This window comes from Rutilus rutilus, assembly GCF_951802725.1.
Source record: "Rutilus rutilus genome assembly, chromosome: 3".
Classification (NCBI taxonomy): domain Eukaryota; kingdom Metazoa; phylum Chordata; class Actinopteri; order Cypriniformes; family Leuciscidae; genus Rutilus; species Rutilus rutilus.
In genome coordinates, this window is record NC_140211.1 from 21,037,720 (window position 1) to 21,053,713 (window position 15,994).

A 15,994-nucleotide genomic window follows, 5' to 3' on the forward strand; every position below is an offset into this window, starting at 1 on the left:
GTTAAAAAAAAAAAGAAAAAAAAAAGACCAAAACATTTATTATACATAATTATTATACACAGGTCCAAAACCTGAAACTGCACTCGAAAACTGAGATTCAAAAATGTAATTGAAACTTAAAGCTTAAGAGTTTAAAATACTAAGAAATGTTTTGTTTCAATCAAAAATGTGGATATCATTTTTATTGAAAAAGAAATGTATAAAAAGTATAACAGAAGCAGGATTCTTACTCATATCATCAGATTGAAGAATATATTATATATTACATATGAGAATTCACAACATGTGGAGTGGTTTTACAGAGATTTAGAATAATGCATATTAATGTGCATTTTTCCAGACATTGCTTTTCCATTGAGCATTTTTAACATCAACATGATGGAAACAAATTTAATGACAATAAAGGTGGATGCATTAATACGGCCTAATATGAAACATTTCTCTCAAACAAAATTATTTAGGTGGTCAGTGAAATATTCTGCAGTGATGGCATCTCTGGCAGCTCTGCCAGCAGGATGGTCCCGATTAATGGGGTCAACATCATCATCATCAGCGGGGAGATAATATTCATCTGGCACTCGCTCCTTCCTTATAGTGGCTATGTTGTGAAGGACAACACATGCACCCACAATCTGAGATGCCCGCTCAGGTGACACTCTCAGGTCACGAAGACAGTTAAACCGTGCCTTTAAAATGGCAAGAGTCGTGTCAATCTTGAGCCTGGTTTGACTGAGGGCCACGTTAAAGTCATGCTGTGGTGTTGTCTCAGGGTCAGGGTAGGGAGTCATCAGAAAGCTCTGACATGCGTAAGTCTCGTCTCCCACCAGCAGACCGTCAAACAGCCCTGTCAATGAACAGAAAAAAGACGTGTCACAATAACAGTCCATTTTTGCAAAGTGTTGTCTACTGTTGCCATTTTACCATACCTTCCTGTAAACGCTGGCACAACGACGAGTTCTCGAAAATCTGGTTGTCATGCATTGAGCCAGGCCATCTGGCATCCAGGCTTGTGACCATACACTGATGGTCACAAGTAATCTGTAATGAACATACTGCTGGTGAGTCCCACGTTTTACCATTACAAATAATTAAAGTGGATGCATATTGGTTAAATGCAATATACCAACCTGAACATTGAGGCTGTGAGTAGCCTTTCTGTTAAGAAAATTTGCCTCAATTTCTTTTATTGGAGTCGAGATTGGAATGTGTGTGCAATCAATTGCTCCAATAGCTCTAGGGAATCCTTGCAAAAGATCACAGCATTACCAACTCTTAATATCGATAATTATTGATGGTGTATTAGTGTGATGATCAATCTTACCAGCTATATTGGAGAAGCCCTCTTTTATGGCCACAGTGGGTAAATGACCGGGAAACACAACGAAAGTGTTCAGATATCTCTGGAGTGCGATAACTACCCTACGAATTGTTCGGCAAACTGTGTTCTTGCTGAGCTTCTCGGCATCGCCCACTTCATACAGGTATGTACCACTCGCAAAGAAACGTAAAGCAATACAAATCATTTGCGGGACAGTGGTCGCGTGGCTCCGCCGCGTCGGATTTTTAATATGGGGTTCTAGAAGCCGACAAAGATACAACATTCCCTCCGCCGAAAAGCGGTATTTCTCGTGTAAGTTCGCGTCAGAGAATGCTAGGGGGTTTTGTTTATCTCTAAGAACTCTTTCTCTGCGTAAAGCCCTTTGTACAATTTGGGCTCCGATATCTACAGGATTATCCAGAAACGGTGAAGCCATTTTGCTACTAGTACGCTCACTATGAGAATGGACTTGGTTACGTCAGAGTTATGTCACTTTGCTCACAGCTGATTGGTCTAATATCTGTTTACAAGCTGTTATCATGAATGAACGATGAACAATAGAGGTGTCTTGAACAAAACATGTCCCAGAGCAGTTTAACGTGTAGCATTTATTTTTACCATGGCTGTGTAAAATAAAAAGTAATCTTTCTTGAGTTGTGAAGGCTGCTATAGTTGATACTTTATTGAATCGGATGTTTTTTTCTGGTCTGAACGATTTATAAATCAGACTTCACTGGTGTAAATGTTTAATAGCAGAAATGTTAAACCTGCTTGTATGAAACTGTTGTCCACACACACATTGTTTATTGTTAGACACATTCATACTCTTAATTATTTTATGATCTGAATCATTGCTGCAACAAACTGAACTTATGCACAATCAGTTACAATACTCTTAATACTAAAACGTAATTGAAACCGTAATAAACAGGAAAATGTGTACATATGGCTTTGTTGTCGTAAATATGCAACGCCAGGATGTCAGCGATCACGAGCTGTTCGAAAGAACCGATTCGGTGTAGTTAACTGATTCGCTAGCCCCGCCTCCTCTCTGCAAAACCCCGCCCCCCGAAGACATGTCAGCAAATCAAAATAATCGACAGGCGGATGGCGGCTCAGTATTTGATCTAAAACAGCATCCCATGCGTGGTCAGATTCGTTTACAGTGTGTGGGTTCGTGTGGATTCAGTGATTATTTCAAGTAGCAGCAAGTAACGACATTTTCTGTAAAAGCTGACAGCATATTTAACAAGGGTAACCACACATTTATGTTTTTGTGACACAGGCCTCATATATTAAGCTTTTCCCTGTCCACACAGGATTATTTATATAAAATAATAAGCAAAAGGCTTTCCTGTAGCTCAAACAGTAGAGCGGCAAGGTCATGGGTTCGATTCCCAGGGACAGCAAGAACTGATAAGAATGTAACATCTAACCTTGAAACGCAATGCAAGTCGCTTTGGATAAAAGCATCTGCCAAATGCATAAATGTAAATATACTAACAGTGGTGACATATGCATTATTAGTCCGTTCCAACAATTGTCAAAGCCAACTTTAATAGTATATGAAGAAATTATTGACATTCTGAATAAGTAGAAAAAAAAAATTAAAGAGAAAAAAAATGTACTTATGTACCTGTTATGCCAGTAGAGAAGCTGGCACTGAGAATTCACTACTGCTTTTAAGCATTACTTTTTAACATCAAATCAGTCTGATTAGAAACATGCACTGCATTATTTGAGTAGTCAATAATCATGTTGGAACTGCCTAACAGTGATATGGTTAAGGGTTGCGGTTTATAGAAATTTGCCCTCAACGCTAGTTAATTCCGTAAAAATAAGGAAAGAAAAAAATGTGAATGATTAAAAACCTTAAATTCTAAAACACACATGCATATAGTATTATAGGGATAACAGTTTAATTGGTAGGTGTGAATTAAAATGTACATTTTTATTAAGAAGGGCACTTTATACAAAAATACAAGATTATAAGTCCAGTCCAGACATTTTTAGACTCCCATTTATTTGGGCTTGCTCGGATTATTTGAACATAAGAAACTCTCTCCCCCTCCATAGCTGAACACAAATCATTATGTACTGTGAGGTTGATATGCCCTTTCAAGCACATTATGGAGTTTGGGATGAAACATTAAAGAATCAAAGTCTCCACATCTACACAATGAAAGATATTTTTTTTCTTGACTAAAGGAAAAAAGATCTTGGATGCCATGTCGGTCACAACCCCATCCACTGGTTATTTGGCTTTAGGGTCTCCTTTCTCACTTGCCTTTTTTTGCTTCTGCTGCATGATTTCAGCATCTCTGAAATACAAAAAAAAAAATCAATCATATCCGCATTCAGTAGGATGCGCTTTGTAATTCAAAGCATCTATATGTTATTGTTCTCTTTAGGTGTACCTTTGCTTACGGGCAGCTGCTGAGAGGCCATCTTCATTTCTCTTCCCTTTGGTATTATCAGTTTGCTTCTTAGCATTCTTTTGACGGGCAAGCTCACGCTGATTTCCCCCTGCAGGACGAGAGATTTCAACACTCTTACTAGCTTGTTCATGCTCTACTCCCTTGAAAAGACAAAGATTGCAGACAGGATTGAACATGTATCAACAAGAAGATGCCACTTTGTTTAAAATCTCCAATCTGCAAATCTATCCAGTGTCAAGAAGTGTATTTAGAGAACGAGGAAGGTTGATGCTGTGTACAGTATAACACGTAAATCCAAATCTGTGCACAGTATAATCATGTGTGGCAGTGAGGCGACGTGGCAATGAAGGCGCCAGAGAGCCTTCAAAATAATAACAACATCCGCACAAAACGATAGACTAGCAGTTACCTACTATCGCCGATATCACAGAATAAACAACATCCGGTTGTCTTATAAGATAAAAAATACTTTCGCTGTATTATACCTGGGTGGCATTAATGTTGCATTACAATTGACGATATAATTTAAGTTTGCTAATGTTAAACATCTGTCAACTTTTAAACTTTTTGACAATGTTTTAAAAAGTTTTCCGTGTCGTAGTATATATACAAATAATTCGTTTTCACTAACGTCACCCTAAATATGCATTTTGCCCGGTTTAGAAGCTTAATCTTGTGATTTCCTTTCGTGTACTTTACACAGAATAAGCTAGCTGGCTAGTTAGTTAGCCTTGCTATTGTATTGCTCCTGAAACCTGGATTCCATTAACCTGTACTTACATTAGTAACAGTAGAAGCTTGATATAATGTCAACCGATTTAATAAAAATCAATACCCACTCGTCATGGTCGCTCTTTTGTTGTCGCCGGAGCGCAAAGCTCAACCAGGCGTTACCTCTGGTACTTGTGATGGCTGGCGGACCCGAGTCTACTCGGAAGATTTTACGACAACGCAGTGTCGGAACACAGCAGCGCGTTTCCAAGTGAACATCCCTCGTGATTCTTGTGGGCGTCATTACGTCACATGAAGATGAGTCAACAACTTATTTTACTAAAGTATATTATAAAAATGTAATCTCTGTATTTTTTGCAATGTGAAAAAAAAAAACAAAGAAAAAAAAAACATTTTACTAAATAAATAAACACACTTCGGCACGTTTATTCAGAGATAATATGAATTATAATAGGGACTAATAATTTCGCTTTATTCACTGAAACTCGTTGATGAGCTCTGATCTACTTGATTTTGCCATTTAAAAAAAAAAATTATAATAATTTGTACCGTCATACCTCTCAAATATCTATTTTTGTATTACAGCAACATTTTAATATTTTGTATTCCTGCGCCACATGGGTAATATTTTCCAAATCATTATTTCTCATCAAAATTAAAATATTTAAATTCCAAAATGTATTTATGTCTATATATATATATATATATATATATATATATATATATATATATATATATAAAATGTGTTCAATGAAAGTGACTGAAATATTGCATACAATTCATTTTTGTGTGGTATTTATGGAACTATATGAATGTGTATTTCTGCTCAATTCAACAGAGCGACATAGAAACGCCATCTCCGTCATATACGACTAAATTAAATATGTAATTTATTGTAATAAATGTAATTTCATTTAGTGTTATTTTGAAACGTCACAGTGGAGTGCATAAGCACTTTGCCCAGCAGGTGGCGCCAGTGCAATAGCGTTTCTTTGTTTCTTTCTTTGTTTCTTTGTTTCTTTCTTTGTTTCTTTGTTTCTTTCTTTCTTTCTTTCTTTCTTTCTTTCTTTCTTTCTTTCTTTCTTTCTTTCTTTCTTTCTTTCACACAACCTTTTGTGTCTTTCATGAATAATTGTGTAAACGACCATTTTAACAATAAAAGACGGACACCAAACTATTTATTTATTAAAAAAATTAAACAAATTGTTGTTATTATTACATTTATTTATTTATTCAATCAATCATTATTATTTTTTTATTCATTTTTTTGAGAATGCCTGTTCAACTATAGACGCCGGTAGACGCTAGTTTTTGCTTTGGGTCTTTTATTTTGTAATATGGTGCGGTATTATCGTTGATTACTTCATTCATTGTTGTTGCTTATTTTTGACACATGGCGGTATAAGTGGATATCTAGCGCCACATCTGTCATGAAGCTTTATAGAGGGAACATGTCAGTGTAAGATTTGTACTTGGTTTACTCATTCTTCACAGATCTGATCATGTCGGCAGCGTGGACAGCGCGCCAGGGGGAAGTGGGTGATCTGAGAAGCAAGAGTAAAGATGAGCTCCTTGAGATACTCTCTCGACAAGAAAAGTTACTGTCTAATATGTAAGTGATGTCCTCTACCTTTTTATTTGATTTTAGCCCAATTACCCCGAATATATAATCATAGTATATGTATATAAAACTACATTAAGATTACTGGCTAGAATACCGTGCTGCTTAAATATTCTGGATCATTCCAGGTCCACTCACTGGCGCCCCCACAGTAAACTTTCTTATTAGTCGTGTAAATATCATAGATACGTGCATCATCCATCCCATGAGTGGCAGTGTACACTTCTACACTCAAAAGTTGGGGCGATTTATAATTCAAAGCAAAAACACCCCTTATATGTAATACAAATGAATTTGTTACATTGTTTAAGTAATTGATGAATTTTGCAACATTAACACTGTTATTGTCCTATTTATTACTATCAAGCTGCTTTGAAAAAAGTCTAATGTTAAAGTGTTATATAAATAAATATATCTAAATATGAATTGTACTTTTGTGATCTTTTCAGGAGATTTGTTCAGAGCCTCCCCGATAAGGGAAAGAAGATTGCTGACTTTGTGGTGAAAGTACACCTTGCACTTGGACATCTGGAGGAGGAAGAGAGAAAACAAGCAAATTTAATCTCTGTCCGGACAGAGTTACAGGCTAAATATCAGCAAGCCCTTGCCAATCGAAGCACAGATAAGCATTCAGGCTCAAATTTGGACATAATTATTCCATCCCATGACGGAATGGAAGTCAATGTTAATATTGATGAGGCTAACATACAGGAAAATGGTGGTTTGTTTGGCCGAGAGGAGTCGTTGACATCCCGGCCACAGGCTGCTGAAACACTAGGAACAGCCGGTGGGAATGCACCAGCCTCACTGATGAAAGACACAGAGCTTTTGGAGGCGTTTGGACGAGTAACACTTGCTGAAAGTAACAACGCCTCCAACCAAGGCACCATCAAAACCCTGCCTTCTAGTAAGCCCTTTCTGGGTAATCAGCATCAGAAGAAACTACATTACATAGAGGTCCTGGAGAGGACAGAGAAAAGTGTGAATATGAGGAAGCCCAGATTCAAACCAAACCAGTTAGTGGAACTACACTGTCATTGCATGGCTTTGTATTTATTTTACTTTTTTAAATAAGCTGAAATTGAATACTACATGAATACACTTCTTATTTCCTTTACAAATTAAGTTTCTTTATAGTTTGTTATAGTTGTAATGAGAAAATTGGTCTAGTTGTAATAAAAATTGACTTTTTACTTTGTTGGTGCACATTACTAGTCTCGCTGTGAATGAATCTGCAAATTAATGCACTAAAAAAAATGGGTAAAAATTTGTCTGGGTAGTCTTACATCAATCTTCTTCAATTCCAATTAAGAACTCTGATCTAGAATGTGAGGAATATGATTTTATGGATGTTTAACATTAAACACTTATATAGCTTCAGGTCTCAGGTTAATTTGCCCTTGCATGGTGCTAGTAAAAGCCAAGTCATGGGTTCAAGTCCCAGGAAATACTTAAACTTTTAAAATCCATAGTTTAAATGCTCTGTAAGTCACTCTGGATAAAAGTGTCTGTGCTTTCTTTAGGTTAAGTGTAAAATCGACATCTACATCACCCAGTCAGGCCTCTGGCAGCACCACACCACTTACTGCAGAGGCCAGAAGACAACAAGACCGAAAACACCTGGATGACATTACTTCGGCTAAGCTTCCACCCCTGCACCACAGTCCTGCCCAGCTGCTGTCATTAGAGGAGTCATCTTACCTTCAGCAAGAGCAGACCAGAAGGCACCTGGTAGGTTGAAGATGTCTTTCTCATAGATAAAGTGAGATTTGAATGATCAAAGTGATAAATGACATTTCTAAGCATCTGAGGCCTCAAAAAGGTTGAGAGGAAGTACTACTTGAATATTCCCGGCTGAGAGTATAAAACCTATACGTGTTTGCCTCTCGTGTGTTTTTGTTCCTGCCTCATTGTGTATTCAGGAAGTAGTACATTCATGTAATTGTGTATACTGTTCATTTCAGGAGTTGCAGGCCAAACAAGCTGCCCAGAAGCTGGCAGATGGTCTGAGTATCAGGATGGAGAGTTACAACCCAGAAGGAGGCCCACTGGTGACCTACAGAGAGGTGCATGATGATGGGGCCCAGCTTTCCTCAGAGGAGGACTGACCGTGGGGCCCTACAGGCAGGGTACTGGCTTGCTGATATGTTTGGCCTCTTGCCCTGGACCAGCTCTCGGCCTTGAGCCCATGCTTCAGGACCCTGGAGAGAGGCTTTTAAGCCCGACGACAAGAGGATGTCTCTTCATGAACTGCATTGACAATGCTTTCAGATTCTGCCAAGGAAGATAAAACAGCAGGTTGAATCAAGTTGAGAGTTATTGTGTTGAAAACCCGAACATTTTTGCATGTGGAAATGTTACTATCCAACAGTAACAGATTATTTTGGCAAGCCAATTCCGAAAACCTACCTTGGCAGGTCCACACCTGTTGTCTTGTATAGAATAATACAATTTGAAGCTTTTATCAGCTGTACCTTCAAGGGTGTACTTCATGTGTTATTGTGAAGATGGTAATAGAATATTTTTGTATGACCTTTCTTAGTGTTTATTTAAAACAAAACCATCTGAATTGACCTCCAAAGCTTGTGATTGGTTCTTTGAATCGGATAAGAAAAACCGCAGTTTCATAAACTAAAGGTGGAAGCACTTAATGTTTTGTCACTTGAGCGCAACAGCTTGGGAGACGTCTGTCTCCCTCCCTTTTTGCAGCATTGTTTTGATAACCGCCCCACTGGTTTGATTGGAATGAGTCAGCCGTCGTTTGAAGGGAGGGATGTTGTTATCAGTGCAGAAATCTGTGACATGCCTCAGATGATTAATATATGTAATGTGAAATATCGAGGCTTGAAGGAATTAGACCAATTGGTGGAGTACATCTGGATTGTATTTAGATCGTGTTACTGCATGAAGTGGCAATGCATTCTGGGATGGCAACAATAGACAGACGTGACATATGGTAAATGCAATTTCCAAAGCCATCAACACTGATAAAGAATTCCTAAAATTCACTATTTTATCCTCTTAGGATGTAAAAATGTTTTTTGTTTTTTTTCAGGAATCTTTATATTTAGATGGAGAAAAAGGAGTTTGAAGGGAGGAAATCCAAATCCTTGCTGCTCTGCAGTTGATGACCTGTGATAACCTCTAGTAATTGCTTCTGCCCGTTGATGGGAACTGCTGCCTCAGAAAAAAGATCCTAACACATCTGGCAGGTTAGTGTTTAGACACCGTGTGTGACGAACTCCAGAGTGCCTTACCCAGACGTCTCGTGATAAATATGTCAGACTTGTCCAGAAAGAATCTCCTCTCTACTGGTATTAATTAAGTCTAACTTGCATACAGAGGAAAAAAGACTGTTATCAATTACACACTAGATTCCTGTGCTGATCAGATTCGCTCGTGAGTACATAGATATGCTTGAGTTGGACATGCGTTCTGCTGTGTCTTTAAGTTGTTTCTTTTTAGCTGCAGTGTTTGCTTTCCACATACCCTCACACCCATCGTCTCGGATCAATGAACGGCTCGCGAAGTCATCTGCAAGTGGTCTTGCAGATAACTATCAAATGATCTACCAAAAGTGTGAAATTGTGCCCTGAGAGAATGAGCAACATTTTTGAGCTGTGAGGGGGATTCAAGGATACAGTTTTTTTTTCTTTTTCTTGAAGTGCCCTTTTAACAGACTTGCCAATAAAAACACATATAAATTATAATTGTGCAGAACATAAAAAGGTTGTAACAGTACGATCGAATGATGAACAACATGATGATGCAACGCGGAAAAAATGTATACCTATATATTTTTAAGGCACCTTTATTTTGATACTCTCCTCAACTTTGCGCAATGTCCATCTATTACCCCCAAAATGTTAATTCTCATTTAAACTCACCTGTCAGGGCTCGAAAATAAGGACTGCCCGATGGTCCAGGGCCACCGTGAAAGACTGGACAGCGATCTGAACAGCTCTGTCACTGTCCCAATCGGACCAGTGCTTGAATCCTCACAAAACTTTTATCAGTTGCCTGTATTTTAAGCCTTGCCAATTTAAACATTCAAGCAAAGAAGACACGAAAGAGAACTCATTTTGGTACTCCCACGCTGTGTGAGAAGTTTTCAGTGCGCACACATCAAAAGCACGCACACAGAGAGCCACCTCTCAGATAGAGCGCATATACTTTCTGAATTGAGTTATCTTTCCCTTCTTTTTGTGCTTGAACGGATAAAGTACAGACAAAATTATGTCAAAATGTCCAAGCGACTATTCTCGTAAACAGACGGTTATGTCGTAAGTAAATCTAAACAGTTGAGAAAGACAACACGTGTTTCAGTAAGTAAATTTGTATTAGCTCTTAAAGTTAACTTTTGTAACTCTAATAGGGATTAATCTATATTTAATGTATATAGTGAAGACTGTAGTGTTATTTTACATTTGATTTACTTTATTCGATTTCTGCCCCTGAAAACTTCTGTTAGACCTAGCTGAAAAACCTGAAAAGTGCTGTTATTTAATTTGTATCTTTGTTCTATTGTACAGTAGGTTATTTATTTGAGCCCTGCCTTATCCTTGAGCCCTGCCAACAAGTTTTAACAGCTTTATTTTTGCAATAATTTTTTTATATATTTAGTTTTGTAAATTAATGTATTTTTCTACAACTGGAGTACCTAATTTTTGCTGTTTCCTATTCAGGATTTGCACTAGATTTTACACACTGCACATTTTAGCAAGCCTGAAAGACTTTCTTGTCATGTCATTAGATCACTGATTTTTTCCCCACTATTAATTTTTCTTTATTATTTAAAAAACTAAATGTAACTTTTTGTTGTTGTTGTGGATGTCCCAATTGGGGTACAGGATGTGCAATTTCCAGAGAAATGTTCATGTTATATATTTTGGTTGCATTTGTGAGCTTATAAAAAATTTAACTGGTTGTGTAAAACAGGCACATAATATCATAATAACGAGAAATCAATCAATATACCCCTGAATCTTATCAAATCATAATCTTATTGCAGAATTGTTTGAGCTATTGGCAAATATCGTATTGCTGGCTATGAGAATTGATATCAAATCTTATCATGATGAAATGTCCGCTTTACACCCCTAGTTTTGATAATGCTCTGCTCTTAAAGGCATTTTGATACATCACTGCTTTGAGACATAAATCTGTCATTAACCCTCACCATAATCTTTTCTCTGTCTATCTATTGGTCCAGTTTCACAGTAAAACTGGGCTCTAATAAGACTGCTCAGAGCAGGTCACATACTCTAAACAAGCAAACCCCCAAATTCAGCTTATTTTTAATGTGGTGGTGGTGTTGTTGTTTTTTGTTGTAATTATTATGTTATGTTATTGGGGCCCCTCTAGAAGTTAGTTGAGGCCCCGTATTTGAGAACCATGCTGCTCTAATCTCATCACTTAAATCTATGTAATGTGCTGTTTTCCCCCCACATTTAATTCTGTAGTTCAAATGTGTTTTGATAGAAATAATTAATTCTACAGTGCTTAGTTGCCAACACAGAAATCTGTACCGGATATAGACTAATTAAGACAATGGCAATGAATCATTTTTATAAATATATTTGCTTTTAAATCTGATTTGTGTGTGGTTTTGATACAGCGGTTAATGCAGGAAGGAGAGGGTGTGTCAGTGCTTAGAATGAGAAACCTCAATATTGACTGTTGGCTGTAAAGATGTCTGGATTTATGCTGTAGCCTAGGATTGGTTTTGGAAATGTTGTGAATGAGGTTGCTGCTGTTGAGAGAAACACTGCTTATATCATTCCTGATGTCTTCCAGCAGTGCAGTCATATGATTAGGAAAGACATCATGATTCCACATCTGTTCCTTCACCAAGTCCATGCAAATAAGTGCAGTGATGGGAATATTTAACTACGCAAAAAGGAGTGGGAATGATTATCTCTGCTATCTTTAGTACTTGACTTTACTAACAATCCTGACAAAAATTCTGTGGTGGCAGCACCATGATTGTTTCAGACAATTATGCTATAGATCTTTGGTATATCATATTGTCATGCCTTATTAATTACATAGCACTCTAAGGTAATTATTGATTGAACACCATTATTTTACTATCATACCTTGTCCAATAAAAATGGTGATACCCTGCTACTAATTCCAAGTCGAATCAAATCAAGAGTTTTTTTTTCTTTTCTGTCATAATTTACTCACCCTCATGTATCTTAAAATATCTTCTACTGCTTCCACATAAAAAAAAAAAAAAAAAAGATCAAGAGCGAGTAAACAATAGCAGAATGTTCCTTTTTTAGTTGAGTTGAGTTGAGTTGAGTGGATGCATGACAGATTAATGAACCTAAAAGCATGATTATTTAGCCACTTTGTTTGCAATAAGTATCATAAAGGGTTTTGCTACCCTGGCAAGCCAAAACAGTTTTTTGACGAGACAGCAGATGGCAGCAGTGCTTCTGTGTTTCACATGCTGAACAAAACCCTCTTTTTCAGTCTTTTCGATTGAGAGGGTTCATATCTTGTATGTATTTTGTCTGAGTAGATTTTTAATGTAATTATTCCTAGCCATGAGATCTTTTTTATATTGCCATTTAGTGCAATTTACTGATGTGAGCTCATTGAGATGCTTCAGCATCATTTAGTCGCCATTAATGGCTCCAGCTTTTTGCCATTCCTTTCATTGGCTAAATCATCTTGAAAGTGTTATGGGTAATTTGATACACATGTATGCTGAAATTATGGTTGTATGTTTAGCTCAGAGCTCTAATAACTATATAATATCAGCCTGAGTGGGGTTTACACCTGCAGAAGATAATGTTTATTCCCTAGATGATCCTCCAGAGCTCTACCAGATCATTCCACGTTCCAGTTTTAAATCATAGTCCACATGTGCTTAAACAAACTGTTGTTCTAAGAAGTGTGCTTAACAATTATGAGATGGCTCTTCCATCTCAAAAGCATGGAGAGAGAGAGAGAGATGGGGAGATTAATAACCGCCAAAAAACTGCCAGCATTCTGCTCAGCCTGGCACGGCTGTAAAGCCTGTCAAAAACTCATCATGGTGAGGAAGCCGCCTCAGCAGGGATGCTTCGAGCTGCCAGGGCACGGTGGGGGAAGAAAATGGAGCCGCTTGCCCAGCAGCGTGTGATCATAATGAGGAGGAAAATTCCCATTCTTGTATCCAGATTAATGTAACAACAACAATGTGCTTTTGTCCAAATTTTTTTCTCCACCCTCTCGTATTACTCAAAGCCTCCATTCCCTTTTCCATCCATCAGCTGTACTGCGAGCATAGAGTTACTGAGTACAGTTGCATTGCCGGTTTAATGCATCTCTTGGGTGGGATCTCACATAGATGTACTTGCATATTGTGTGAGTTTCTGGTTCTTTAGCAAGCCGAGGAAAATCGATTCCGGTTACCAGGCATCCGAGTACCATCTCCAAGCAATGAGCCTCTCTATCTGTGTACATGTGTACATGAGGTCAGTCTCAAGCTGTCTGTTGATGAATGCAGTGTAATGCTGTTTTTAATTATTTCCATGCTATTCAAGTGAAATCATGCTTTCTCATTTCTGAATGCAGCAATTGACAAGCACCAGGAGTGTGAATTAGCAGCAACTCGGGGAATACTGACAGACGTTACAAATGGAGAGTGCTAACTTCATTTAAAGGGTCATGAAATACAGTCTGAGACATGTCAAATATTGTCAATGCCCACTTTGCTGCGTTGCAGGTGCGAGAGAGGCAAACCCATCTGTAAAAAAAAAACTAAAAAACTTATTTTGGGACTCGACTGCTCTGTGTGCTAGATCTGGTGTTTGTCATTTCATTCCAGATTTATTTCCCTATTGTCAGATTCTCTTATAATATATACGACTCCAGCATGACTTGTAAAGATTTGCTCACTGGGCCTTTGGTCATACAACAGAAGTATAAGCATGCAGTAAAAACAAGGCAATTCTCCTCAGCCAAGCTCATAACAATTACAGGGCCTTGATATGGACCCATAGCCTTGTTTATGTGTTGTAATGTTGTCTGCGTGCCAAGACAACCTTGAGTGGTGGTTGAAACCCTGGTGATTCTGATTGGCGCAACGTGTTGACGTTGCTAGTTTGCAGCTGGCTTATTAGACTGCAAGTTTTATTTGTGTGTGTGGATCTGTTTGCGTCCTAATTTGTTTATTTACATAAGCATTCCCTCCACAATCCCTCTGTCATGAAAACCGGAGCCTCATCTCCTCAAAAAGCAAACATATTTTTCTAATGAGGGAAGAGATGCTTTCCAAGCCCATAATGATCTTAAGCTGTGGAAACCTGACTGTATTAAAATGCAATTTTAATTGACTACTTCCTCTGCGCTGTCATTTTTTTCAGTCAGTATTATAACCTTTGACCTCAAGTGCCCTGTTTCTAACATAATACTTAGCCAGAATTCAAATGAGTGGAATTCATAGAAACACCTCCTTGTTATGGCCCGAGGAGTGATTCAATGGGCGTGGAGTTTTATTCTGTGCTTTAACTACATTTCAACGGGATGTTTGTCTTCCTGTGCTTTTCTGTTCGGTACCAATGTTAAACGAAACATTATTGCGCACAGGACCGTGACAATTGTTGAAATATATCACAAATTGGCAATCGCTCATCGCCTCAAGATGGTAATGCTGTCTTTTACAGGTGCCTCAGTTTAGAGTAATATAAAGCAGAGCAAGAGAGAGAGGAAACAGATTGGATGACTTTCCATATCCTCCTTTTGCTTCTAAACCATTGAAAATGTATTTTGCCCTTCATTCTTTTTTCTTTTCCTTCCCTTTGTTTCCTCTCATCAGATTTCACATGCAGCGTGGGACCCCTTCACAGACAGATGGTGTCGCTCACACAAGTGGTGCCCTGTTCAGTCACATATCAGATTCGTTCTGTGTGGATACTCAGGCATGGCTCTTTGGGAGAGGGAGGAACCCTGCAAAAGTGACAGGTCATTTGATGCCCCCCACTGATCTCATGTCTCATCATGCTTTGATAAGCATTGTGAATTTCAGAGGCAGGAAGAGGGACGACACACAAAGTGACTCGCTCTGCATGACTTAAAGGGTGGAGTGCGTTTTTTTTTTTTTACCAGGAAGAGAAATATGTCACCACAGACAGTTATTGAAGTACCTTTAATGGCCAAACATAATCCTGAACATTCATTAGTTTCAGGACATTCTTTGAACATTGATAATTCTTTGTTCCTCTTTTTCATCTCATGTTTTGACAGGTTTGCATGCAGTAAATTTCTGCAGATAGTAATTTCACCAAGATGATATAGTTCCCATTGATGTTTTATTCATCCTCTATTTAAAATACCCCCTCTCTTGTTTTTTTTCTCTCCTCATTACGTCCCAGAAATAATCACAAACATGTGATACCCAGACAGACTGTATAAAAAGCACCTCACGGCAGAGGCTCTTCGTTGTGTCAGAACTGTCTTTGGTTATCTTATGCTTTCGGCTCATGCTTTGACAGCTCCAGCTTGTTCTCCCACTTAGTTGGCTCCCCTTAAAAACAAAGGAAAAGAAGACTGAAAACAAACTAAAGAAACATTTTAGAATAAACTGCATGACTCCGTTTGGTTAAATAAATAAATTCATTAGGAATTATGAACTTACTATAAATTAACGATATATGTGTGTGTGTATATATATATATATTATTAAATGCTATAAAAAAAAAATATATATATATGTATGTATGTGTATATATATATATATATATATATATATATATATATAATGTATATGTGTGTGTGTGTGTGTGTGTGTGTGTGTGTGTGTGTGTGTATGTATGTATGTATGTATGTTTTTATAGCATTTAATATCTAGAAGTTATGTGTGTAATATATGTCAAACTCTAGCGCAGGCTG

The 15,994-nt window shown here is 37.8% G+C and overlaps 3 protein-coding genes and 1 long non-coding RNA gene across 4 annotated transcripts; 2 read left to right on the forward strand and 2 right to left on the reverse strand.

Moving 5' to 3' along the window:
- Positions 1-10: 10 nt before the first annotated feature.
- On the reverse strand, positions 11-1,833 carry harbi2 (harbinger transposase derived 2). The gene is made up of 4 exons (XM_084403638.1): positions 1,322-1,833; positions 1,128-1,243; positions 927-1,038; positions 11-844 (listed from the first exon to the last, which is right to left on the reverse strand). Exons 1-4 carry the CDS (start codon positions 1,752-1,754, stop codon positions 444-446), a joined length of 1,062 nt encoding a protein of 353 aa, XP_084259764.1. The 5' UTR covers positions 1,755-1,833; the 3' UTR covers positions 11-443.
- A 1,413-nt stretch (positions 1,834-3,246) lies between these two features.
- On the reverse strand, positions 3,247-4,777 carry serf2b (small EDRK-rich factor 2b). The gene is made up of 3 exons (XM_084403639.1): positions 4,596-4,777; positions 3,736-3,844; positions 3,247-3,639 (listed from the first exon to the last, which is right to left on the reverse strand). Exons 1-3 carry the CDS (start codon positions 4,600-4,602, stop codon positions 3,573-3,575), a joined length of 183 nt encoding a protein of 60 aa, XP_084259765.1. The 5' UTR covers positions 4,603-4,777; the 3' UTR covers positions 3,247-3,572.
- A 1,029-nt stretch (positions 4,778-5,806) lies between these two features.
- On the forward strand, positions 5,807-8,682 carry polr2m (RNA polymerase II subunit M). Its single transcript, XM_084403640.1, has 4 exons — positions 5,807-6,100; positions 6,559-7,125; positions 7,633-7,840; positions 8,074-8,682. Exons 1-4 carry the CDS (start codon positions 5,991-5,993, stop codon positions 8,215-8,217), a joined length of 1,029 nt encoding a protein of 342 aa, XP_084259766.1. The 5' UTR covers positions 5,807-5,990; the 3' UTR covers positions 8,218-8,682.
- Positions 8,683-8,847: 165 nt separating this feature from the next.
- Positions 8,848-15,632, forward strand: LOC311287059. Its single transcript, XR_014626685.1, has 3 exons — positions 8,848-9,065; positions 9,165-9,321; positions 14,922-15,632. It is a non-coding gene; the product is annotated as an uncharacterized lncRNA (long non-coding RNA).
- Positions 15,633-15,994: the final 362 nt, after the last annotated feature.